The sequence below is a fragment of the Mauremys mutica genome, chromosome 10 (assembly GCF_020497125.1).
Source record: "Mauremys mutica isolate MM-2020 ecotype Southern chromosome 10, ASM2049712v1, whole genome shotgun sequence".
NCBI lineage: Eukaryota > Metazoa > Chordata > Testudines > Geoemydidae > Mauremys > Mauremys mutica.
This window is the reverse complement of record NC_059081.1, coordinates 43,463,750-43,491,703: the sequence shown is the minus strand read 5'-3', so window position 1 is coordinate 43,491,703 and position 27,954 is coordinate 43,463,750. Positions and strand designations below refer to the sequence as shown.

The following is a 27,954-nucleotide window of genomic DNA, read 5'->3' as shown; positions in this document are numbered from 1 at the left end:
AACCGCGTTATCTCTAGACTGATTCTTGCCTGCATATTTATACCTGCCTCTGGAAATTTCCACTACATTCATCTGACGAAGTGAGTATTCACCCATGAAAGCTTATGCTCCAATATGTCTGTTAGTCTATAAGGTGCCACAAGACTCTCTGTTGCTTTTTACAGATCCAGACTACCACGGCTATCCCTCTGATAGTTTTCACAAGTGTAACTGAGATCAGATTCTAGCTCTACATTTATGCCATAGTGAAGTGATATATAGGAGTCATAATAAACAGAAGTCCCCTTTTGTATAAATACATCATAAATAAAGTATGTAGAGATACAAATATTCATACTTACAACAGTAGTTTAACAGTCTATTTTAGAAGCAAACACTAAAATAATACTTTGTTAAAAATGTGTCTTACTTGAAATGAGCAGAGTAAATGTAAACAGTACTGCATTAGCTATTCAGTGATGCTACACACCTCAGCAACAATTTGTGTACATCTTGAAGCCTGTAGACCTTTAGTAATGAAGTAGAAATTTTTTATGCAAAAAAATAAATAAATAATTGTTAAATACCCAATGTTTGGTACAAATGCTTCATATGCAGATAAGTTACTTTTTATACATTTCTTTAGAAAAATACATGAGATATTTCTACTTTCAACTGGCTAAAAATAAGGATCAGATTATGTACATCCTTGTGTTTTTAAAGGAAGGCAATATTAAAATTACCATCAAGCTGCTATAGTAACCTATTAGGGACCCAATCCCTTACTTCTTACACAAGCAAAATTCCCATTCAAGGAGAACAGTGAGTGCACAAGGACTGCAAGACCGGATCCTAACTTTGTACAAATGACCAGTTGGTCCATGGCACAAGTGACATCATACCCCCAGCCATCTGAAACCTTCAAGATTTAAAATCTGCAGGTTTGTTAAACTCTCATACCATCACACTTTTTAGAAAAGAGCTACACTTACAAATGCAGATGCCTATCTGTTAAGCCATCATTTGTTCCAAAAAAATGCACATTCAAACTGTGAAGTCATTAGGAAAATACTCTTGCAAATAAACTATATAAAGATAAAGTACACTTCAAAGTTAGTTTTTACATTATTCTATAAAGTGCAGAAAAATCCTTCTAAAAGGGAAATAACTACTCCCTATAACAATAATATAATTACAGCAGCTTTTGCATAGCATTACTTATAGAAATACTGCAGTTTCTTCAGGAAGAAGAGGATGGAAGAGTCTCTTCCAATTCAGGTCTTTTCTTTGAAACTGATCTGTTTTCTTCAGGAATGGTTGATGGTGCCAAGTGTCCATTGAGAGCACTTCTGGAACAGTGAGCAGGTCCTGTTAAGATATTGATTAGTATTTAAATTGTGCGCCAATTCAATCTGTTAATCATTCTGCTTGCAAATATTTCACATAGACAACATTTTTTTAAACTATTGGACGCAATATTTACATGCTCTCTATGGTCTGCATTGAATTATTCTACTCTATATCAACGCCTGGGGTAATGGATGAGTAATGTTAAAAGCTACTGAGAACTACAGATAATCATACTATGCAATACACAAATACTGTAAGAGAAGAATCTCTGGGGTGCACAGGGAAATTCAGTCAAAGGGGCACAACAAAGAATGTGTGTTAAGAATTAGTGCAGCAATAATCCTTTCACTGAAAAACTCCATTGGGACACTTCAGCCATTAATAAAGGTGTTTGCTTTGTTAAAAGAACCCAGTCTACTGCACATTATACCAGAAAGGATGTTTGTCTACTTGATCAGTAGACGGCTCATTAATGATAGATTTAAACACATGGTAAATCAGCCAGAGACTAGTTTCTGCATTTGAAAAATGACTTTTTCATCAGATATTTAAGCAGCTGATGAGCACAAAGAGTGCTGTTCTCTATGTCAGTCAGAATACAGGGTAATAATGGCACACTATTCAAATGTCACTCTACTTAACAAGATTATGCCAGGTGACTAATGCATATTAAGGTTACTGGAAGACATCATAGAGCCTCTGGTAAGTTCTCCATTTCAAATGAAACATCTATTCCACTTTGGCATTTATCTAGCACCTGGAGAGGTGTCAGAGGTGGTCTATCACAGAGAAGTGGGCTGCTAACAGGTCTTTTTATTTCTGTATATAGATGCACTTCTTGGAAAGAAAGTCAGGAGCACTCTTTGCTTGGTCTTCCCCAGCCCCATGCTTAAATCTTACCCAGTAGTTAGCAGTAAGAAAGTACATTTTATCTTTGAAACTGCGCAAATCTGATACAGAATCAATCAGTGAGCCAGAATAAACATGGAACTCAACAATGCCCTTTTCCAGTCATTTTTCAAACAAGAACTGCTCTTGAAAGTGTGTAAACAGTTTTTCATTAATAAAATGGAAGGGATACAGAATCCCCTACTGAAAGTTTGTTATTTTCAGTGCCACCTACTGAGGAAAAGAAGGAACTGAATCAACTCTAGGAAGATGGAGCCCTTAAAGTGGAAGACAGAAAAGGGACTCTTCTGTCTAACATGGCAAAAGACAAAAACTACATTAGTGAAAAAGCTAGAAATTGGAGCAATTCTACAAGGGACAAGAACAGACTGGGATTACACAAAATAACATGACTGATCTCACCACAGCTGTTATGAGAGAAGACAGACTGGATCATCCATGGGAAGAGGAACCAGACCATGGCCACATAGGGTGGAATTCAACTTCGTTCAAAAGGACAACACAAGGTATAAGCACCAATTAGGGCTTAAGTGGGACTTGAGCAGTGCAAAGGAGGAGAGGCTGGCCCAAAACCGGGTCACTCTTGAAAGTGACAAACCACAGTTAATCAAGAAGAAAGCAGGCCACAGCCTTCCTGATAAAGTCAGAATGGGGTAAAAACAATTGGGAGTTTCATGGGAATACCATAAAGAGACCTTACCTTGGCATATTTATGCAACGGGATCTAGTTATCATGGGATCATTGACACAGTGTATAATAGTCCTAGATTGTTGTTTTGATTTATTGACCATGCTGAGTTGTTTCAGAAGAGTGTTGATCTGTGTATGGGGTGGGTAGGCACTGGTATAAACTGTTTTTTACTAATACACTGGGTTGTCACATTCTCCTCTCAGTTCTACCAGTGTAACTCCATTCAATGGAAATTAGCTCCACTCGATGGGACTGCCCTGGTGTAACTGAAACAAGAATCTGACTCACTATAATGGTTAGACTGGAAAGAACTGATCAACATTCTGCACAGGTTTCCAAAATGTTAGTTTATATATGAAAATGTGTAGTTCAAATGTTTGTTGTTCATGTAGTCCTTATGTAGAACCCAGTTCTGCCAGATTTACTCATCTTGGGTAGTACCTTACTTTACAAATAGCACCACGAATTTCAGTGGGACTACACAAGATCTGAGATACTAGTCGAGGTGAGTAAAGGGTGGCAAAGTCAGTCCCGTACTGAATACATCAGCAGTTTTAATTCATTACATAGGAATCCTACAAGCAACTTTATTGTTTAATGCAATGGCTCTGATTACATACAAAGATTGTAATTTTAGGTATTCTCCTTGCACTGGTGTTAGCAGTACAACAATTGTGCTAAGTATGGTAACAAATTCAACAGAAGTACACACAGTAAAACTCTCTCTCTTCCAACTTACTCTCTGTATCTTCAAGAGGAATATCATTATAGGATTCTGTATCAGAGTATGTTCTTCTACGTCGCTGGGATAACCGGTGGAGTGAAGAAATTGGTTCTTTTGTGGCGTTACTACTGCAAATTAAATAGGATATATTAGTAGTTTTACAAACTTATAACAAACATCTAGCCAGTCTATTAGCTTTTAATTTAAGATATATCTTTTGGTATTTATAGTGCTCTTATTAGATCTATCTTAAAAATAGTAAAGAGCAATACTGAGGAGTAAGCTGAAAGGAACTCCATGTGAACAGAACACGGTTAGCCTGCACAGATTTTGAAATCTGAAAAATGTGATCAGAATATAATTCTTGCAAAAAGAAACAAATTCAAATTGTGCAAGAATGAAACATCAAAACTCTTAGTGTTTCAGGCCCCAATCCTGCAAACTCTAATGTGTATGAGTAATTTTATGCAAGCACACTTGTCCCACTGAAACTACTTATTTGCATAAAGGTACTCACACGCATAAGCATTTGCAGGATGACGGCCTTAGATAATACTTCCATTATTTGCCATAAGAATTGATTAAACCAGTGTTTCTCAAACTGGGGTCGCTGCTTGTGTAGGGAAAGCCCCTGGCGGGCCGGGCCAGTTTTTTTAACTGGCTCGTCCACAGGTCCAGCCGATCACGGCTCCCACTGGCTGCAGTTCGCCGCTGCAGGCCAATGGGGGCTGCTGGAAGCAGCGGCCAGTAAGTCCTTCGGCCCATGCCGCTTCCAGCAGCTCCCATTGGCCTGGAGTAGCGAACCGCGGCCAGTGGGAGCCGCGATCAGCCGGACCTGCGGATGGGCCAGGTAAACAAACTGGCCTAGCCCGCCAGGGGCTTTCCCTACACAAGCAGCGACCCCAGTTTGAGAAACACTGGATTAAACAACTTGGATAAGTTATAATAGCAATTCTCTCTGATAAATGGTCATTTTAAATTATACAATTCTACCAAAAACCATAGAAAGATTATGTACGAATTTCTATTATAATGATTATAACAAACAGTTGGATTTACTTATTTATTTTGCCAATGTTGAAGTCTCTACTTGATGATATTTTTATATTTCTTTTTAAAACTAAACTAAAAATATATCAAATTTGGAATATTACTCAGAATAAAAATGGAAACAAAACTTTACTAGTATATTTTTGACTTGTATGCAAGTTGCAACATCTGTGTCTTAATTTTAGATTTGCAAAACTATTGATATTAGATTGTTACTTTCTAAATTTTAAACCATTTGCCAACCCTGCAAATCCTCTGCATAGTGACTTCAGCTGATATTTCCCTACTGGGGGGCTTGCTGGATTGGTCCAATGAGGTGCTTTCAGAAAGTAAATTAGCTTACTTAGCAGCAATTTTTAATCTTACCTCCCTGAACTGTATGTACCAGGATGGCTAATGGAGCGTTTCATCTAGAAAATGAAAGAAACAAGTTTAAAACTCTTTATCACGATTTTTATCAAATGCTTATACACAGACATATACTCTATACTTCTCAGAGGGAGAAGGTGATTTTTTAAAATTATTATTTAAAACAAAAATCAACCACAATTAAGGAATCTTATTTAACTATTTGAAAGAGGCTAGATTGCTAGTAATGCAGGAATTTTTAAAGCACTAATAAAAGAGAACTAGTTTACTACCCAAAAATATTACCTGGGATATATACATCTCATTCTCTCTTGCCTCAAAAATTACTCAAATTTCTACTGGATCATCGGTAGAATCCACGGAAACCTCAAAATATTTTAAACTAATGCCAGGTTCAAGTCTACATTATACAGAAGGATTAATCCAAGAGCTAAATTTTGCCATTTGGTATGCACACAGGGAGCCCTCTGATTTCAATGGGAACTCTCTAAATGTGCCCAAGAGAATAATTTGACCTAAAGATTGATCAATAATAGTTGCTTGGGTGGATGGAAGGAAAGGGAGGAGATCATCAGATACAGATAAATGAAAGGGACCCTAGAACAGAGTAGCTCTGAGAATCCACATATATGAAATACGGTTTGACAGAGCCTCACTTATCCCAACCCATTAACAGGAAAAATAAATAAATAAATAAATAAATAAATAAGGATTCCATAAAATATTTAAATCTTGCACATTATTTAACAAAAACAAACTTGTCAGCTAACGCATATTTGATCAACCAGTATATTGTTTAAAAAGAGACATATTAACACTGGGAATCTGAAAAGGCACTTGCTGAGAGTTAAGCCACAAAGAAGTTCTCTGTTTCGATGAGCAGCTAGGTTACAGTATTAAAAGAGAACAATGAATATTTAATGTTTTAAAAAAATAACCCTGCAGTATAGGTAACAGGATAATTCAATTTTCGTATGAATGCTGTAAAGTACTGAGCGTTAATCCAGTACTGGGGTCCAATTAGCATTGTCATCATCCACGGGAGAATTACTCCTACAATGAACAGTTTATGGGAAGGCTGGCAACCAAACAGACTAAGGAACATGTCAGTAGTGATTTACATTTAAGGCTAAAACGGTTGACTTCAGTGGAGTCAGGATTACATGTGACTATATAGCGTATATTCTTCTACCCTCCCAATCAATAGCATAACACTTTAAAATGTTACTCATATAAAACATCCAGACCATTTGAATAGGTGAAGGTGACACAGGAGAAACTAAGGGATCAGGATGAGGCAGCTGAAACATCTCTGGCTTAAACTTGGCATTAGCTATCTTCACACATTCTTCAAGTGTTGTAATAAATGTGTTACATGTGGCACTGAGCAAGGAGGAGGCTTCATTCATGTTCTGAAAACAAATGATAGCACAAACATCAGCAAGAATGTAAAAAGAGACTGAAAATGTTACTTTAGAATCAACTGATTTCCCAGTTAACTGGCCAAAATTCTCAAAAAATACAAGTTTGGTGACTATACTTTTTAATGGCAGCTAGAATCAACCTTATTGAAAAAATAACAAACACATATAATAGCAGAAGATTATTTTGGGAGGTTGGGGCAATACAGCAAAACACTGCAACGTTTTTCCTGCTTCCTAAATACAAGAGGCTGAACTATTAGAAGGATTGAGCAACCATCACTTCTACTGGAGTCATCAGTTTATTTTCTATTTAGTGAAATAAGCGAATTAGAGTGGGGCCCACCCATTAGATCTATTATCTTTCCTAGTGAAAGGAGTCTCTGCATCAAATTCAACCCTGCTGTAAGTGAGCACAATCCTACACTCATCAGTGAAGTGGCCCACCTATTCCTACTTCATGACCAAATTCAGCCCTGAATTAGAAGAACAAACAGATTTCCTATGAATGCCCAAATTCAGTTTGCAGCAGTTTTTCAAGACCTGGGATTCTGGTTGGCAAAGGTAAGGGAGGTTCTAGCAATGGCATAGATCACTTACATAGGAAGCAAAGCATAAAGAAACAGGATGTTTCAATTATTGTCTATTGTAGAGTTCTTAGACAAGGAGAATTCATGTGCAACCAACCCAGCCAGCTTTGCTTCTGTCTTTTAACTGAATGACTCACCTACATATTTGCTTGTTAATATGCACTCTGATGTCATCGTGCATTGTATCTATATCATATCTTTTAGGCCTGGTCTACACTAGGACTTTAATTCGAATTTAGCAGCGTTAATTCGAACTAACCGCTCAACCGTCCACACCAGGAAGCCATTTAATTCGAACTAGAGGGCTCGTTAGTTCGAATTTGGTACTCCACCCCGACAGGTGGAGTAACGCTAAATTTGACATGGCTAGTTCGAATTAGGCTAGGTGTGGATGGAAATCAAACTTAGTAGCTCCGGGAGCTATCCCACAGTGCACCACTGTGTTGACGCTCTGGACAGCAGTCCGAGCTTCGATGCTCTGACCAGCCACACAGGAAACGACCCGGGAAAATTTGAATTCCTTTTCCTTTCTGGACAGTTAGAATCTCATTTTGTGGTTGGACATCGGGGCGAGCTCAGCAGCACCGGCAGCAATGCAGAGCTCTCCAGCAGAGGAGTTCATGTAATCTCTGAATAGAAAGAGGGACCTGGCATAGACTGACCGGGAACTCTTCGATCTGATCGGTGTGGGGGGCGAGTAGTCTGTGCTTTCGGAGCTGCGCTCCAACAAACGGAATGCAAAGACCTACGAGAAGGTCTCCAAAGCCATGATACAGACAGAGGATACAGCCATCATGCAACGCAGTGCCGCGTGAAAATCAAGGACCCCAGACAAGCCTACCAAAAAATCAAAGCGGCCAACGGATGCTACGGAGCCTGCCACCACTGCCCCACCAGTGACCATGGACTCTGATGATGGGACAGCGTCGACGGACAGTTCCTCGATGATGTTCACGGACGGGGAAGATGAGGAAGGGTTTGTGGAGGACGAGGCAGGCGACAGCGCTTACAACGCTGGTGTCCCCGACAGCCAGGATCTCTTCATCACCGTCACGGAGATCCCCTACCAACCCTCCCCGGCTATGAACCCGGATCCTGAATCAGGGGTAGGAGCAGTCGGTAAGTGCTTTAACCATGTTAACTTTTATTCTTAATATAACAGGAATCTGAAGTGTGTGAAAAGGAGGTCTCTCTATATATGGTGATAGAACAGAAATCCTCCTGGGAGATCTCCACGAAGCTCTCCTGCCGTTAATCGATAAGCATCAGCAGGAGGTTCCTGGGGAGAGCTGCCTTATTGGGTGCTCCGTGATAGCACACTTTTCCGCGCGAGGCTTTCATGCGGTATTCAGGGAGCACTGCCTCCCAGAGCACGGCTGCATAGGTCCGTGGTTCATGCTACATTTCACGCAGCATGCGCTCTCTATCTCCTTCAGTGCCCGTCCTCACGGTTATCTCGCTCGGAGACTCCTGCATCTAAGTAGGGGAATTACTGTAATGTTACGCCTGGTCCAAAGTATTTTTAAAAAATCTCCGGACAGACGGCATAGCACAGACTCAGCACGCAGATGCGTGACGAGCGTAACGGAAAGCCAAAGAATCAAATGGACGCTCATGGAGGGAGGGGGGAACGAGGACGCAAGGTATCCCACAGTTCCTGCTGTCTCCGAAAAGCATTTGCATTCTTGGCTGATCTCCAAATGCTTCTAGGGTCAAACACAGTGTCCGCGGTGGGTCGGGGCATAGCTCGGCAATTTACGCACCCCCCCGACCCCCAGAAGTTAAAGGGAAAACAATCCTCTGTTGACTCTTTTACATGTCACCGTATCTGTACTGAATGCTGCAGATAGACGCGCTGCTGCAGCACTCAACAACAACATCCTTCCTCCCACCCCGCCATGGGTGGCTGATGGTACAATAGGACTGCTACCCGTCCTCATCATCAGCCTATTGGCACATGGGGCAGTGCAAAAGGACTGGTAACCCATACCAGCTTGCTTGGGACAGGTCGATCAAGGTCGCCTGGTCCTAATTTTTCATGGTAGATAGTGCAGTATGGCTGGTAACCGTCCTCATCATTGCAACAGGGGGCTGAGCTCCATCAGTCCCCACCCTTCATTGTAAAGAAAAGATTCAATTGCCCCTGGACTAGCAGAGGGATGATTGGCTCCCTCCTCCACACCGCTTAATGTCATCTCTGGACTATCATTGCAGCTGGAGGCTTCCTTCCACTCATTTCTCACAAACGACTACCTGTGTCTTATTCATGCATTCTATATTACTTCATCACACAAGTGGGGGGACAATGGTATTGGAACCCAGAAAGGCTGGGGGAAGAACGGAATGAACAGCTGGGGTTGTTTCAGGAGCACACCCTGTGAATAGCATTCAGCTCAAAATTTATGCATGATTGGCCAGAGAGCAGCTGTGCTCTCTGGTTCTATGATACAGTGGTTCTCTAGTACAGTTGCCCATATTCTAGGCAGGACTGATTCTATTTTTAGATACCCAAAAAGGAGGGATTGACTCGGGGAGTCATTCCCAAATTTTGCTTTTGCGCCCCTGGCTGATCGGCCAGGGGCACTTATGACAGCACCAAATGGCGCAGTGCAAAAGGACAGGTAACCATGACCATCTTATTACCGTCTACTTACCAGTTCATGGTAAGGTAGACGGTGCAGTATGCCTGGTAACCATCGCTGCTGTCATGCAAAAGCAAAAGCATGCTGCTGTGCAGCGCTGCTGGCCCGCCTCTGTCAGCGGCATCTAGTACACATACGGTGACATACACAAAAGGCAAAATAGGGTCCATTGTTGCCACGCTATGGCGTGTGCCAGGGCATTTCATGGAAAACGTGCTCGAAATGATTGTCTGCCGTTGCTTTCCTGGAGGAAGGAATGACTGGCGACATTTACCCAGAATCCACCGCGCAAATGATTTGTGCAACAGCAGGCACAGGGGTCTCAACAAAAAATTCACAGAGACAGCCTAGACTCAGTTAATTGTTCGCAAAAAAGTATCTTTGCAAGGAATTCACTAACTGTTTCCCATCTCACAGCTTCCACTGTCTCCAGACCTGCCACAGCATCCCCCTCGCAGAGGCTGGCGAAGATTAGGCGGCGAAAGAAAAAGAGAAGGGACACGATTTTCGATGAATGTGTGGGCTGCTACCTAGCCGAGGCGGACCAGCAGAGGCAGTGGAGGGAGAAAGTCTCTCTGTACCAGCGCTCACACAGCGAATGGGAGGAGAGGTGGCGTGAGGAACACAAGCAGGTGACTCAAGCAATGCTTGTACTAGTGAGGGAGCAAACGGACACGCTCCGGCGACTTGTGTATGTTCTGCAGGACCGCTGCAGGACAGAGCCCCCGGCAGTATCTCTGCAACCGCCCTCCCCCGCCACAAAGTCACATACCCCCCTCACCCTAAATAACCAGGAGGATGCCCGCCCTGGGCCGTGAATACTGTCACTGCACCCCAGCAGAGTGCTCAAGTAACCAAAAGCTCTCATACCCTACGTTTGCATAAGTCCTTCCCTTCCGGACTCAAACAAGTCCCAATCCCAGTCCCATCCCATAACTGTGTACTTAAGTAATAAAAATACTTTGCTGTTAAGTACTGTTTCCGTCATGTTTTTTCACTGAAGACTGTGTTTGAATGGGGTGCGTGGGGAAGGGCGTTGCTAATTGCATAGGATAGGCACCTTTCCCAGGGTACAGACACGGGGGCCGGATCAGCAGCGGGTCACACACACAGTGCAGTCAGTAGGCACCGTGGTCGGTATGGGAGGTGGTTTCCAGGTTCTGTGTGGGCGGTGGGGATGTGACTTTTTAGCGGGGGAGGGCGGCTACAGATCTTATACAGCGGTCCTTGTCCTGGACTGCTGAGTCACGCAGCAGAGGAATCTGTATCCGTCCTTCTCCGCCACAAGGCCACATAGCCCCCCGCACACAGAATCCCAAAAAGGAGGGATGGCAGGCTCCGTTGAAACAAGCAGTCCGGCAATGCGGACCGCTGTAGGAGCAGGAGCCTGTCATTCCTTGAGTTTAGAGGTGGTCTTTACATCAGCGCACACCCTACCCACCACAGTCTGCGTTCCAGTTTCAACCCTTTAAGGAAAAGTCATGAATAAAGAAACCTCTCCTCAGTAACAGTGGGACATGTATTTTATTTTTACACGTTTCTTGGAAGTGGGGGAAACGGGGAGAACGGGGTATTTAACCGAAGAGGAGAGTCAACAGTAACTGGGTAAAGAAACAGGGGCAGGTTCAGCTTCTCTGTAAAGAAACTGAACAGTCACAGGTCACGCTGCTCGCTGGTATTTGAAGAGTTCCTTATCGCTGTCCCAGGCGCCTGTATAGGGCTTCATGAGCAAGTGCATTAGCGGGCAGGCTGGGTCACCGAGGATCACTATAGGCAAATGCACATCCACAACAGTTATTTCGTGGTACGGGAAGAAACTACCTTCCAGCAGGCGTCTGAGCAGCCCACAGTTCCTGAGAACACACGCATCAGGAACCTTGCCCGGCCATCCGACGTTCATGTTGGTAAAACGTCCTCTATGGTCCCCCAGTGCTTGCAGAACCATTGAAAAGTAGCCCAATTTCTCAGCAGCTGAATGTGGAAGAGGTGGACGATAAAGTGCGAGGAGAAAACGGCGAGGATCGCAGCGGGCTCCATGCTTGCAGTGCTGTGGCGTCCACGCTGTCACTGACCAGAAAAGTGCACGAACAGATTGCCCGCAGGCGCTTTCAGGGAGGGAGGGAGGGCGTGATTGACGGTTCAATGACGACAGTTACCCAAAACCACCCTCGACACATTTTTTCCCCCCAGCAGGCAGTGGGGGCTCTACCCAGCATTCCAATGGGCAGCGGGGACTGCGGGAACTGTGGGATAGCTTCCCACAGTGCACCGCTTCCAAAGTCGACGCTGGCCCCGTGAATGTGGACTCAGAAATTCGAATTAGTGTATTTAGTATGGATACACAAATTTGACTTCATAAGGTCGAATCCACAAATTCGAACTAAGTTGATTCGAAATAGTCTTGTAGTGTAGACAAGGCCTTAGTGTGGACTGTATTACCATACTCCTGAACCCAGTGTATGGGCATCTGAATATAGACAATTTTTGAACATCTATTAAACTGACCTTACGTAAATATTTTCCAACATTAAGTTGCTAATAAGGTGCATAAGGTGACAACAAGAATTTAACATGATTTAAATAATCAGGTTCTCCAGTATAATTTTAGAAATCTGATACCTCAATGCTGGGAGATGAGCGACTCTCATCATGGTGAACAAATTCTTGTATTGTATGAACTTGCTGCATTAAGAGATCACAGTACAGGCGAAGTTCGGACATTTTGGTTTTAAGAGATTCATTGGTTTCACTAATTTCTACAAGAAAAATAAAATAATTAAAAAACCCACCAATCACAGCATAACTTATCTGCACAATTTTTACAAACAAAAATTGAAATTCCTTCAAGACTAGGAAGGGATTCTTAAATGAGTTGGGAATAGTTTCACAAAGTATATGTAAATTTGGAAGAGACCATGGAGAAAGGTATATAACCAGGAAACGAGAGGTAAAATATTTTCTCATTTACCGTGTCATCCCAGAGAGCACACAATGGACAAAGTCTGTGGCCTCAACAGGTGAAGGAGGTCTGCTCCCCTATATCCACAAGCACCTGAGAAGAGCAGTTACTCTCTCAGGGAACCTTGCGAATGATAAACCTTCAGACTGGCTACAGAGGATTACCAGTCTTTACCAAGAAAAACTAGGGAAGCAGAAATGGGGATTATGGAGAGAAATCTGAACAACGGCAACCAAATGACTCCCTAACAGCTACAACAAGTGTTTTGAGAGTGGCAGCTCTAGACTGTTTAAGTTTTAGCCTTTTATGTAACTAAGAGCTCTCCAGCAGCAGGAACAAAATACTATTTTTCCATCATGTTTGCTGCAGGTGGTGTGTTAATTTCATATTTCCTATGCTGTATAACCTAGCACTGTAAATAGTGTTAATAAATGCTATGACAGTTCTCTGACCCTTAGTTTTTAATAGCAACATTTCTATGATTCTGGTAGGGCCAATATCTGGAACAAGACAAATCTGAACATAACATAGAAACCCAAAACAGGGAGAAACTCTGACAACCAACAGTGTAATAAAACTCAGGAGTAGTCAAGTGAAGTCAGAAGCAAGTTGCACATGAGCAATATAAGAAGTGATTTGACCTACCTGATGCCATACATTAACAATATTTTAAATATTTTTCCTTGCTCAGGTATATCTTTGCATAGCCAGTCAGACATCTTTCAGTCAGAAATTGCCAGCGTACTGCAGAGACACTCACTGGGCTAATTAGACTGGCAAAATTCATAATTCTGAGGAGCAATGCCAGCTGGGAGATTTTTAAACTCATCCATTTCACCATGTCTAGTGATACCGTTCGATCAAAGTACTATATTTAATTAAAATGAGCTCATATTTATACACACACACACACACACACACACAAAGGGAATTGGACTACTCAGAGAAATACAGTAACAATAATTCTTCCTTTCTGCTAACTTTAGCAAAGGCTGATCAGTTCTTTTCCTGTTCCCCTTGGAAATTGCAATTTAAATATAACCCGGAAGTTATTATATGCACACAACAGGGATTACATCCATAATTAAGATGTATCTATATATTTGTCAATATATAAATTAGATTTATATCTTACATAAATAATACTAAATTCAACCACTAGAATGGGACAAATTAAGAACCATCTTAATCAAAAACAATTTTATTAGATTTCATACACTTTAATGGTATAAATACCTTTTTCTTTTTTTGTTCTGGTGTCTGTCAAACAGGCTTTAGAACTACCCAATGCTACCAGCCATCTCTGCCTTTCAGCTGCATTAACTGCTTTCATATAAAAATGCTGTTCCCCTGGGATGATTAACTCCATTCTTGTGTTGTCTGTTGGATGAACTAATGATAAAAAGGGAAAAAAGACTAATTTTGCAAAAGATAACTAAACCAGTAAGGATACTAATTATCCAATACAGAACATATTATTTCAAGTTATTTACATATTACAGATTGCATTTGGTAAGAAACGGAAGCTATTCAAAACAATTTTAAACATTGTATGAATTTGATATTCACAAACATAATTGACTAAGTAATGGCTACAGCCAGACACAGCGTGGACAGATACCGTAAAAAATTCCCTCAAAACACTGCCAAAACATTCCTCGCCTGAAATACCACTGTTAGTCTAGTCCTGATTCAATCATGCCAACCTGAAGATTTCTGTGATGTGGGCAAATATCTATGAACGACTAGACTAAAATCAATCTCACTTTCCTTTCTGATGCAACCTTCTGGGCTCTGTGTCAAAGTCATCATCCTCCCAAGCATGAGAACAGAACAGTACTCCACTTAGAGCCATAATATTCAATACTACAACTTTAATCAGCCACAGATGTCACAGGTACCAGGCATATTTCTCAATCACAGTAATCCCAGGTCTAGGACTGGACAGCCCTGGGTACATGACAGATGGAATTAATCCCAAATTACTGGCATCTATCTATTACTGTTCCTCCATACTACAGAAAATGAACAAGCAGACAAGAAAGGGGAACTGAACATTTCAAGAGATTAGTAATGAGACATAAGCCTTTCACTCCTAGGTCACTGGTTTCAATCTAGGCACTGGCAGTAGTAACCAGAAGTTGTTGCCATCCGATAACTACTTGCTGGCCTACGTAAGAGAAGTAGATGGACTCAGTCCATTTTCTAGTGGTCAGGTATCCACATCACAAATACCTCCACAAAGGTGCATCAGAAGAAAAGGCCAAAGGCAGAAAGTAATGGAAGTAATGGCACCCACCAGATCACGGCTGTGGCTCTCCCAGCAAACAATTCCTAACATTCAGCATTACCTCCCTCTGAGTTTGGGAGGGAGAAGAGCTGTAGCTATGGTAACAGCTTCAGATGCCTTCATTAATGATATTTCCAGTGTAAGACATAAACAGAAAAGTTCTTAATACCCTAGGGTTTATATGGCTGTTTTTAAACCTCATAAAGGAGCAGTAAATGTCATAACCTTTTGCATTATTATTTTGCTTCAGAGTTCATGTTCAATAACTAATTGGGGTTGCTGTAGCAAGCACATCTGACCAAACATGTCTAGATGTGATTTTTCCCCTTACCTTTTTTTAAGCATCATAGAAATTAGTGATGCAAAAGTATTAGGTCACCTTGTTCATCCCCTTGCCAATTAAAATTTCCTCTAATAAAAATGTATTTAAATCTTACCTTTAATTTCACATACTGCCATCTTTATACTGCCTTTACTGCCTTTGCAAACATCATCCTGTGAATCATAGTAAGACAATATTCCATTGTCTAAAACAAACCAGCGAGGCTGCCAACCTAGGAAGACCATAAATATGAGAGAAAAGTGTTATACTAACTGTTTAATTGCAAATCCAAGTTCAATCAAAAGTAAAGCTGTTTGTTAAACCATTAAGAGAAACAGGATTTACACAGATGCAAATACTACTGTGATGTATTATAAAGATATTTTACACTAACTCTTTTTGCAATATTTCATTAGCAATAATACCTCCCCACCCCCCACCAGCCTGCCGCTCGCCTCCCCGTTTGCCTCCTCACCCCGCTCGCCCTCCCACATCCCACCTCAGCTCCCTGCCCATGGGGCCCCCCAAAGCACAGGGCCCGGGACGGTGGCCCCAATTCGCTGTACCCAAGGGACAGCTCTGCTGATGACATTTGGTTAGAGGTGTCAGCTTGTTCTTTGTCTTTGAGAAACGAGGTTACCCCCTCTTCCTGTCCCAAGGACCCTGTTTACTACATATATGTAAATTGAGGTAAAAATAAATCTTTGTTTAGGATAGACATGTTTAACAGTTTCTCCCTAGACAGGGCTGTGTGGGTTTGAACACGTGCCAACATCACCATACAAGGGGAATTCATAACTTTACATAAAACGTTACTACATACATTTCACCATGATATTATTGACCAATTGATTTTCATATTATTAGTTTTCAGATGATACCTCACAAGGCATATTTGGTACAAAGATTATTACAATAATGCGTAGGTGCGAATGCAGTGGTATATTCAGTCACACTACTCTTTCTATGTAAAATAAGATAAAGAGGGTGCATTGGAAGAGAGAATAGGAATCATGATTTTATGATTCACAAATGAAACCTGTCACCCCTGAACTTCAAATGTTTAAACATGAGAAAAGGCAGCAGATAACACATACTCCTATGGTCTCTTCATACTATAACAGTATTTGACTGTAGTGAATGTTTGATCGGTCCTTTTAATCTGTAAGAATATCCAAAAAGAACTAAGTAATTACCTCTGTCAAACAATAAAGTTAATAAATAAATAATGACAATTGTGATTATCTAGATCAGTTGCAATTCAACAGGTTTCAGTTTAGTTTACATCGAAATATGCAGCTTAAAAAAAATCTCTTTCTAGTTTATCCCCATAACACGTTTTCTGCAACTGCTTTTGAGACTACATTGACTATATTTATCTTTGAACTATGTGAAGAGCAGACGAATCCATGATCTGCTGCATGGACTTGTGTTGATAAGAAGGGACCTTGTAACAGAAGATTATTCTGGCCATATTTGATCCTTGATGTCACGGGCAATGCATATAAGTAAACAAGAGAAGTTTATGACAGTAACAACCAAAACAAGAAAATGTTTTATCTTACAGTAAACCAGGTGATATAGAGAGTACCCTGTGTGTGAAAAAATATGTGACAGATTGCACCTTATATATTGCTGGATGCACATACAATGTTTAAACTAGAAAAACAAGTTGTATTTGTTTTTGGTTTGGTTTAAAAAGGAGGATTGGATAACAATACATAGTAGACTGAAAGATAGTTTGCAATGGTTTGGCAACATTACAGACTAGACAGAAATCTCTGAATCAATCCTCCATAGGGGATCTAGATGCATTTTTTTTGTTTAAAATTGGTAACAACTTTTTCTAACATAATTTGAACCTGCTGATTTAAAAAATGGTTGTTACCAAGTTAAATTCTGATGTTTAGACCCTCAAACTTGCAAATAAATATGGCAACAAAAATTCACCAGAAATGTTTGACATACCAGTAGTGTGTGCATGAATTTGTCAGCAAAATTAAACTTAGGCATAACTTCTTTTCAGTCTATTAAGAACAGAAATGAGAAGACACAATCATTATTTTAACACCTACTACACTTGAATAATCAACCATTTATAGCATTTAATCATCCATAGACCTTAAAATTAGAAATATGTTAATCATAACACAGAATGTATTTTCCTGTAATATGTGAAATCATTTTTGCATGCTTTGTATTTGTTTAATAGTGCATAATGCTTTATAGTTAGACTAGAATTAACATAGACGTGATGGTATTTTTTACAAATAGAGAGAGTAACCGTAGTTAGCTGAGGTGGTGATTTGATTACGGTTGTGGGCAAACCATGGAACTGGTAGTAAGTCTTCAAAAAATTCACACCAGTTTTCTACAGTTTCTATATTATTTGCCAACAATTAAGTACAGAAATGTGTGAGGCAGGTGAACAAGGATTGCATAGAATAAAGGAGGCAACAGCCATTAGAAAGAAACAGCAAGATATCATAACAGAGAGGCCACTGACAGAACTGAGTTCATCTTTCAGTCAGGATAGACAGTATCAGTCATGTGGAAAACCAAAATCCAGAGGTCACAGAAAGCAAGAACATCTACAACTGATGTATCATGAGTGGCAAGCTGTAGTGATCCCAATAAAGATATCAGCATCCGTAATACAAGACAGTCCAGTTCTGTGAAACCTATGGACTGGAGAGACTGCATGTTTAAGGGGTTTCTGTGAGGGAACATAGTTGTCAAGTGATCTTGTCAGAAGTTCAATCACATGGACCCTGATCAGAGCCAAGAGTGGTTCAATGGCATAGGAAAGAAAGAAAGAAGGTGGAATTGTAGGCTTCACCAAGACTTGCTCAGATCTCGGCAGATGGGCCTTGTCTTACAACGTGAAAGCCCATATCACAATGAACACTAGAGCCATGTTCCATGTTGGCTTGAATACCAATTTATTCACAATGAGCCAAGAAAGGCAAGGAAGCAATGTGACAATGAAGATGAGGATGCACTCTTACAAACAACTCAAAGGTTAAAGATTTTCTCCTGGGACAACAACAAACGATCTGGCTACTGAAGCCACACAAGATGCACTGCTGAATGCAAAGCTCCTAGGACAAGTGCAACTGGACAGTTTTGTGGAGAAGTGGCTTATGACACAAGAGTGGGAGCCTCGATGCATACTTTTTCCATGCTATATGAGATGGGGGAAAAGTAAAAGAAAAGGCCTCAACCATGAAGGCAGACAGAAATATTCTTCAGCAACTAGTCACAGCTTATGAAGTTAGCAGGACTGTGAATTTGCAATAGATTTTTATACATAAGTTAATGCCCATCCCTTTGGCACTCGCATAGACAAATGGCAGTCTAAGAACAGGGACAAAAGCATTACTGGGTGATATGCTGACAGCTCATGTCCACTACTCACTAACAGTTACCCTTGTTGGGACAAGCTATCTTGTGCCAGATGCACAAGCTCTGGTACAAACCACAGGAAAGCCACTTGGAGCCAAAACACTTGGAGACCTTGCAGATACATTTGTAAAAACAGTACTTAGGTCTTCCACAGAATAGACATTGTGTTGATAAGTACAATAAGGCAGTGGTCTCAACCAGGGGTACACAGACCCCTGGAGGTACACAGAGTCTTTCAGGGGGTACATCAACTCATCTAGCTATTTGCCTAGTTTTACAACAGGCTACATAAAAAGCACTAGCAAAGTCAGTACAAACTACAATTTCATACTGACAATGACTTGTTTATACTGCTCTATATACTATACACTGAAATGTAAGTACAATATTAATATTTCAACTGATTTTAAAGTTATATTGTAAAAATAAGAAAATAAGCACTATTTCAGTAATAGTGTGCTATGACACTTTTTGTATTTTATGTCTCATTTTGTAAACAAATAGTTTTTAAGTGAGGAGAAACTTGGGACATGCAAGACAAATCAGACTCCTGAAAGGGGTACAGTAGTTTGGAAAGGTTGAGAACCACTGCTATAAGGAATCTGTTAAGATGGTACAAGGCAAAAATGTTCAAGAGATACAAGACCCATCTGAAGAATGGCAGAAGGCAGATCTGTGTCTCTTCCAAGTTACTGGATGAATCTCACTGCACTTTCAGTAAATAAGGAGATTCTTGCAATATTTTTATCTGAGCAACACAAGCACCACATGATAAAATTATAATTCTGGCCGGTAGGTTTCATGATAAGGCTGAAGAATGGTGCTCAGCAACACCACTTGACACCTATGAGCTCATCAGAAAGAAGCTGACACAAGAATAATTTTACTGTGTATACAGAGTGATGCCATCAGTGTGGTTGTTGCAACCAAGAACTCTGGTGCGCTTATTCTTTCACTGGCTCACTATAGCTAAATGACATGTGGACACCTTTGGATGAAAGCTCGCACATCAAAGGAACCAAAGTACTTTCCTATTCATGCCATTTGTGAGAAAATACACAATGGATCCAATGTTCTGAAAACTCTACTCTCATTTCATGCCCTGACTGGTTGTGCATTATTGCTGGATCACAGCAAGAAGACCGCATGGAAAGTTTTTCAGCAACACCATTAGCTTCCAACACACCCAGAACAGGGTTATCCGGACTCGGAGAAGGTGAAAAGTGCAAAAAAGTTTAGTTGTAAGATGTGTGGATTGCCAGAAGTTCACAGCACTGACAAAAAGCACAAGCCATTTTGTCATCAAAAGCTTTACCCAACAAGCAATACTCTTTTCTTTCACAGAACATACAGAGAGCTCATTACCAGGCACTAGTTTGGACACAGGCCCATTGCCCAAATCCAATACTTTCTCCTTCAAATACAATGGGTTGGAAACAGGAGCCGGATGGAAGTCTGGCGCCGGGGCTCATGTCATTGCCACCAATAGCAGGAGACTGCCTGGAGGCAATATTCTGTAGCTGCACAACAGGGTGCAGAAGTCCATGATGCAGGTGCAGAATAGCATGAATTGTTTGTATAGGAGCATGCAAATGCAGAGAACGGGAACAAGCTTGTGTCAATGTACTGACACTTAGTGCTTAAGGACAGTATTATCAAATCAGCATATGTGTTATAATAAGGGACCTAGTAAAACGTTAATTCAATATGCCATGGCATACAAAAGTTTCTCGAAATAGAACATTAACATATGTGCATAACTTGTGTACATTAAAATGTTCACTTAATGTTAGTAAAGAAAATATTTTCACTTATTTTAAAAACATTTGTTTTCTGATTCTGTGTTGTACTTCTGATAGTTAAATCAGCTTGTACACTTTTGTCTCAAGGTGCTAATGTTCATGTTATAAGAGCCATGTAAACACGCTCTTTCAAGGTTGTATAATGTAATAAAATATTTTTGGTATCTCTTGTAAATAAGAAACTGAAATTCAATAGCTTTAGAACAAGATATACAATCTGATATTTTTGGACTACAAAAATATTCAGTGGACTAACAAAAAATGGGCACAAAAAAGCTCTCTGACTGATTTTTCCATAGGCTTTCACAGAGATTTGTTTCCCTTTTACATTCAGAATACTGTGAATTCCTGGAGTTCTAGGTTTTTCAAAACCTATCCAAGACTCTGCCATAGGCAGACATCATGTGGAGTAAAGTGAATGTTCCATGTGTAGTTTGTCGAGCTTGCATAAATGCTTGCAGGTACTGGCTCGAAGATAGCTACAGTGTAACTGAAAGATTTAAAAATATGTTTTCAGTTTATTTAATTTGTGCATTTGACAGTACTGTGTATAATCTGTTTTACTAACTAACAACAGAGGAGAAATAGTAATTGTCATCTGTTTATGACAATCTCTCAGATAGCAATACAGGAGGAAAGAACCATAAAAAAATTGTGAGGCCCCAAATTTAACAGTGGGACTCTGTGCACAGATGTACTGTCTGTAATTAAGTAATATTTAAAAAACAGAATAGATTTCAAGTTGGCAGTATCCATTAAACAAGAACTACATCTTAAGGAAACCTGCCCAGTAACTTTTCATTTTTGTGCAGGAAAAAGGGGTTAGAACTACAATCTGACTAATACTACTTCAAAAAGAAAGTGGCCACAGGACACACATACTATATTCATTGACATTTCACTAAAAATACGAAGTATCTCTATCAAATACATTCATCATGGAGAATAAAGATTGTACATAGCTATCTAACATTTGATAATAACCTAACTAGTCTTTCACAGGAAGATGTGCACATAAGGTCCCCAGCTATGTAGCAAAGTACACCCACCCATATATTTGAGAAGGATGTCAAGCACACAGCATAAAAAGGCTAACAAAAGTCTGAAAGAAAACCAATCAAAACATGCTTGTGGTGCCAGCTCAGTGTAGCATAGTTTGCTACTATGCACAGGATTCAAATTCAGGCTCTATCTTAGAACTCCACTCCTGGACTAATGGTACTCGGAGTGCAAAAGAGGCTTGCGTTAGCATGATAAATTCAAGTCATGCTGAACACTGAGGTCACGCTTGACACATCTTTAAAGATAAAAATAGAACAGAATGATACTTGGTTTGGGTAGGGCGCAAACTTACACGACAGTTCAATTCAGCAAACAGAGGTAATCTGGGGTGTGATTGTTTTAAAAGAAAATGGTTAGACAATCCTGATAGCCTCCTACATCTGAAGAACTAGGTCTGTGTTTTCTTTCCTTTGCACTCTTCCATCATGCTCTATTAGCGTGTATACAGGCAGCCAGGCAACCAGCCCACTGACATTTCACAGGTTCTGATAGCTTAACTTTGCTGTCCAAACACATCTGAATTCACTGAAGCAGAGCAGCACAGAAAAGGAACAGAATAACAAGAGAGCAGAAAAAAGCCAGTGGCACTACAATTAAACAAGAGGCCTGAATAAGCATTTTATATGATCCTATACTGATTCACTCTAGGGGACCAATTAGTTCCACTGAATTGGCAGAAAAGAAATCTTTTTCATGATGAAAGGATGCAGTACTAATGACTGTCTCCAAGGGGAATCCTACGAAGGGAAAAGGAAGAGGGGAAACAAAATTAAAGAAACTCAGTGAGTTTGCTAATGGTGAATGCAGAGGTTCATTCCATTTCTCCCTAGAAATAAACTGACAGCTGCAATATATTTTTGGGAAAATAATTCAGTGCGGACATTCTTGCTATGTTACAAGTTTTCACTAACATTAGTGAGTGCTTTGCAGCACTTCAAAGGCTTTTAAAAAAAATTTGTACTGGTTCAGCATTTTCATTTATATAGTTTTATCCCACCCATTCAATCCTTACACCCAGTTCTGGCCAAAGCTAACGCTTCTTTTTGAGCTGGGAAATACTTATGGTCCTGGAAGTCAAAAACTATCTACACCGGAAACTAATATTTTTTTTTACCTGGGGACAGGCACACAGACTGACTGACTCTCTCTCTCTCTGATACGGCCTGACACCTACAACATTTACTCTCATCAGTAAGTCCCTGTATAAATTACAGTGTCACAGCCTGTGTGAAAATTGTGAAATTAGCCAAATATAACGTTGGGCTTCACACAGCTGCTTGGGCTTCAAGCAACAGATATTGGTCACAGCTCCTGCAGCATCTCCGCTAGGCCTGCCAGAGGCCGCCAGGGCTCCTAATTGCTGCATGTTGTCAGCATTGCCCCCTCACCCTACCAGACGGGCAGAAAGCAGAGGCAATGGCCTAGGCTGGGCTAGCTGTCATCAATAGTGAGACATTGCATGACCCACATCACCTTGCCTCCACTCCCCAAGATGGGATTGGTCCATCACCTCCCTACTCCACTCCCATATAGGACTGGTCCACTAATGCCCCCTAGGAGCAGGCATGGCCTCAGTCAGCAGGGAGCTGGAAGAAGGGATACCCATGTCCCCACTGTTGGGAAAGTTGCAGCAGCTCGGGGTTGCGGGTGGGACTTGGTGGTCATGCATATCCCGTGAAATTAAAACATTTAACCAGGACACTGCCGTGATTTTATACAGGGCGTTACTCACCAGTACTCCAACTGCTACTTAGTTCCACTGACTTCACTGGAACTACTCACACAAGTGAGGGCCACAGGATGAGGTCTACAAAATGCAACTGCACACATGGATGGACCCACTGCTAACAAAAAGCTGTCAGCCACAGATCTTCCTGCACTGTTAATTAAAAACCAATTAACTGACTAGTGCCAGAGACAGAACTGTTTTCAGAATTATGGTATTGCCAGCCCTAAGGGTTCAAAAAGTCAGGTCCCAAAATATCATGAAACTTTTGAGCATTTAGGTTTCACACTTTCAAGCTTTTCTCCACAACCATGAGGATTAGACGCTTTAAAAAAAAAAAGCGGAGGCGGGGGAAAGCGCTGAGATTCTCATGCAAACACTTTACTCCAGGAGACGGAGATTTAAGAGAAATACTAAATATCAAGAGATTTGTGATAAAACTCTGAGAGCTGGCACTTGACTATTGAAGAATGCAGTCTTGAGGCTTGGTGCAAGCAAGTGTACACAGACAGGCCTATTGCGAGTCATTCGGAATGATATGTCAGAAGCTTTCAGAACAGATCTCTGTGTTATAATAAGATATTACAGTATGCACCCTATCTTAGGGCTGGTCTACACTACAAAGATAGGTCAGCTTTACTACATCACTCAGGGCTGTGAAAAATTTCACACCTTGTGTGATGTAATTAAATCAACCTAAGCTCCAGACATCACTTGGTTGATGAAAGAATTCTTCCGTCAACCTAGCTACTGCCTCTCGGAGAGGTGAATTTACTACAGTGACAGAAGAACCCCTTCTAATAAGTGTCTACACCACAGTGCTACAGCAGCACAGCCGCTGTGCCTGCTGTAACACTTCTACTGAACTTAATTTCTGACTCAGCCCTTCTGACTTTGAACAAGTCACGTAATCTTCTGTGCCTTGGTTCCCCAGCTGTAAAATGGGGATAATATTTCCTTTCTCATGCCTTTTGTCCATCTTGCGTCTATTTACAGCCAGATCCTGCAACTTAATCTGTGTGGATGGCCAACCCAGATCTAGCTGGATCCGTGCCTTACACTGGAAGTTCTTCTAAGGAGAGACTGTCTCTTCCTATGTGTAAATCAGGGCCTCTTGCCCCCATCCCCATCCCCACCTCCACCGCACCCCCGGGCGGCCCTGGTGTAAATTCAGGGAAGGATTTTGAATAGTGCCTAAGAAACTTAGGGGGAAAAGTCTCATTGAAAGAGACTAGAAAGGACTTGTACTTATAAGTTCCACGAGTACTTCTGAAAATTCTACCCACTGTAAGCTGAGGTCCTAATCACTGTTGGGACAGCTAGACATTACTGCAATACAAATAATAAATAATTACCTCCAAAACACTACATTAACACTGTAAAGTGAAGCCCACAAAAGTTAGGAAATGCCAGACTTAAGATTGCCTTCTTTAGTTAATGAGGGTATGTCTACACTTAAAATGCTACAGCTGCACCACTGTAGCACTTCAGGATAGGCGCTCACTACAGCAATGGTGCGGGAGGAGGTTCTTCCACCACTGTAGTTAATCCACCTCGCCAAGAGGCAGTAGCTAGGTTGACAGAAGAATTCTTCCATCAACCTAACACTGTCTACATCAGGGATTAGGTCGGCATAGTTATGTCTCTCAGGGGTGTGGATTTTTCACACCCCTGAGAGATGCAGCTATGAGGATGTAAGTTCCCAGGGTAGACCAGGACTAAGAATGCCTTTTCTTTAATTCTGTAGAAGAATGACCATAGCCAAAGGTATATCATCACAACTTATGGCTACAAGACTTCTTTGTTGTTGTTTTTTAAACTAACAAGCCTATATAATGTGAATAACATAAAAGTTATTGTTTATTAAATGGCTTTTACATAATTGTTATGTGCCTAGAAAAGCCATCAGAAATATATTACCACTTACTCATTTTCATTGTATGCTACTGATACATCTGGCTCAAAATGTATATATCCAATATATCCAGAGGTGAAATCTAACTTCATAACAAGTTTTAAGATTTTTAACAAATTTCTTATCATTTGTCCTATTCTGAATTCCCTAATTAGACTGGTCTTAACAGAACTAAGACATTTATACAGTTACAGTTCATCCTGTGCTCACAATCATACAATTTATTAATTGTGACTGGACATACAAAATAGAAAGTCCTAAGTTAAGAGAACAGTCATGTTTCATTCTGAGTCAGGAACTTGTAGTCATCTATTAATTACCTTCCTCTGGTACTCTAAATTAGTGGTTCCCAGTCATCAGTACTTGTTTCAATACTGACACTGCAAGATGTTTTCTACAGTATTTCTTCACATTCTCTTTCCTACCACAGGGCCAGATCCAGCCTGAGATCAGAGAGCCTGAGCAGTCACATCTTCCATTGACATCAGCAAGAACTGTGAGTATCCAGCAACTCTGCAGTTTATTGAAATAATGTAACACATTAATTGTCTCCATTCTGGGTCACTGTCCACATTCAATTCTGCTCTGCTATGCCACAGAGGCCGGACTATTCCAAACTTCAGTCTTACAAGGCAAGAAGAATTAGCCAATACAGCAAAGTCTTACCTGCTAAACACAAAAGCACCATTTCCCAAAAATACCACACAACACAGTGATGGGCACAAAAATAATGCTTGTAATAATGAGGTTAGGAAATATTGTTATTTGTAGAACCCACTCCATTATAGACACCTTTTAGTTAGTGTCTTTTCAATCACTTTTTGAACAGATTGATAATCCTACTTTCTGTCAGAGCCATTCACTACAGGAAGACCGACAATTTTCAAGAGGCAATACCAAGCCCCTTCCTTCTCAACTGTCACAGAGAAAGGACTATCTTGTTAACTTGAAATTATATGATATGAGACATTATAGGATAATTGCTGATAAGCACAACTGTACGATAGGGTATGCTTTTGGATGAATACCAGAAGAACAGATGCAGCTGGGGTCAGAGAGGCTAGGACTCCTGGACAGAAGCTCCACCAGACTGCATGTTTGGAACTGGGGAGGGGAGGCTGAATTTGAAGGGCAGCGCTGGCTCCTGAGGACAAATAGGGTAGGACAAACTGCAATCAAGGGAAGCACTGCCAGGCTCTTAGAAGTATTGTTATGTTTATGTTACGTTTATTCAGGTTAAATCAATGTTTAGTGGTTTTTCAAGTCCAGAACTCGGAGGCATAGTTAGTCACAGGGTTTTCAAGAGATCTGCAGGACCCTTGAGATAGAGGTAAGAAAATTACCTAAGATGTGCCGATATTCACAGGCAAGCGCCAAGAGAAAGTTCGAGGGTTAAGAGGGCTGTACTAGCTACCCAGAGACACCTGTGTTGAACAAGATGTGTCCAGGAAAGGGCACGCAGTGACAAGTGCAATGACTATATCTTACAATATGTTTGCATGCAATTAATGGTTTATCATAGCTATTTCTTAAGGGAGGAAGGATGCTCCAGTGGTAAAGGTGATAGACTAGGACTTCAATTCCCTGCTCTGGCAGATTTCCTTTATGACCTTGGGCTCTTTGTAAACTGAGGATAACATTACCTTCCCACCTAACAGGGGTCTTGTGAGGATACATACTTTCAGAATTGTGAAGTGGTCATATGATGGGCATCATCCTCCACTGACTGAACCAGGGGCCCCCAGAGCTTTAAGCATGAGCCTCTACAGTTTAAGAGCCAGGCTTTCAGGCTAAGAGCTGTAACAGAACCATATCCGCTGTAGATTAGACACAGGGTGATAACTATAGCACACACCCTGACCAGTGAGCTATATTGAGCAAGGGGGGCCATATAAGTACATTCCAAAATACTGAGTATGAATGCAACATATCTTCAATTAAAATAGCATGCGTTTTAGTAATAACTATATTTTAAAAAGACCCCAACACCTCCCAGATCTTGGGTAATCTGCAGGAAGGAGTTTAAAACGTGGGTGTGGCGTGAATTTAGTTCTTGTGAAAGGTGCAGATCAGCAGCTCTGGAGGGTAAAGGTCGTTCACTCACTCACAGAATCGGACATCGCCCATTGCTGCCTGCACCACAACTGGATTCCCCGAGCCTAGGAGCAACAGGCTACTGAACGGAGACTGCTCTCCGGTAGGCCACCCAACAGCCATCAGAGGCTAAAACTGCCCCCTTCTTCCCAAGCAGGCTAGATTCAAACAGCGGCGACCAGCTCCACACGCCAGCTGGTTTCGTAACCTCAGCGGACACCAGTCCGCATCCGCACCCACCTTGCACCAGCACCTCCATCCTCCCCGCTAGCTCCCAGCCCCCCCGGAAGAGCGATGCAGCCCCGCCCTGCCCCTACCTGTCAGGTAATTGGTCCACTTGTACAGGACCCCTTCCATAGCTCAGGGCCGGGCTCCGTGCAGCATCCTCCTCCTGGGAACGGGCGGCAGCTTTACGGCTGAGCCGCGCAGCTCGGGGGCCGAGAGCAGCCGCAGCCGCAGCCCCAGGATCCGGCTGGCCCAGCAGATGCTGCCCGCAGCGGGCTATGCACAGGGGCGGCAGGCGCGGCAGCGCGCCTCATGTCCTATGCACATGGCAGTCCGGGGGGGGGGGGGCGCAGGTGTCCAGCTCCCCGCAGGCTCTGCCCGCCCCGCTCCTCGGCTGCCTCTGGCTCCCCGCCCCGCCCCCCGTCGTGT

At 41.5% G+C, this 27,954-nt stretch overlaps 1 protein-coding gene across 1 annotated transcript; it reads right to left on the bottom strand.

Moving 5' to 3' along the window:
- Nucleotides 1–98: 98 nt before the first annotated feature.
- Nucleotides 99–27,945, bottom strand: PLEKHA3 (pleckstrin homology domain containing A3). The gene is made up of 8 exons (XM_045032121.1): nucleotides 27,618–27,945; nucleotides 15,412–15,528; nucleotides 13,921–14,076; nucleotides 12,345–12,481; nucleotides 6,320–6,484; nucleotides 5,070–5,113; nucleotides 3,669–3,781; nucleotides 99–1,347 (listed from the first exon to the last, which is right to left on the bottom strand). The coding sequence occupies exons 1-8, from the start codon at nucleotides 27,655–27,657 to the stop codon at nucleotides 1,220–1,222; spliced, it is 900 nt and encodes a 299-aa protein (XP_044888056.1). The 5' UTR covers nucleotides 27,658–27,945; the 3' UTR covers nucleotides 99–1,219.
- Between the last annotated feature and the right edge of the window lie 9 nt (nucleotides 27,946–27,954).

Coding starts and splice junctions, on each gene's coding strand:
- PLEKHA3 (XM_045032121.1), bottom strand. CDS start 27,657: ATGGAAGGGGTCCTGTACAAGTGGACCAATTACCTGACAG. Junction 14,077..15,411: donor GGCAGTATGTGAAATTAAAG/GTAAGATTTAAA, acceptor TTTTATCATTAG/TTCATCCAACAGACAACACA. Junction 6,485..12,344: donor GCTCATCTCCCAGCATTGAG/GTATCAGATTTC, acceptor ATTTGTTTTCAG/AACATGAATGAAGCCTCCTC.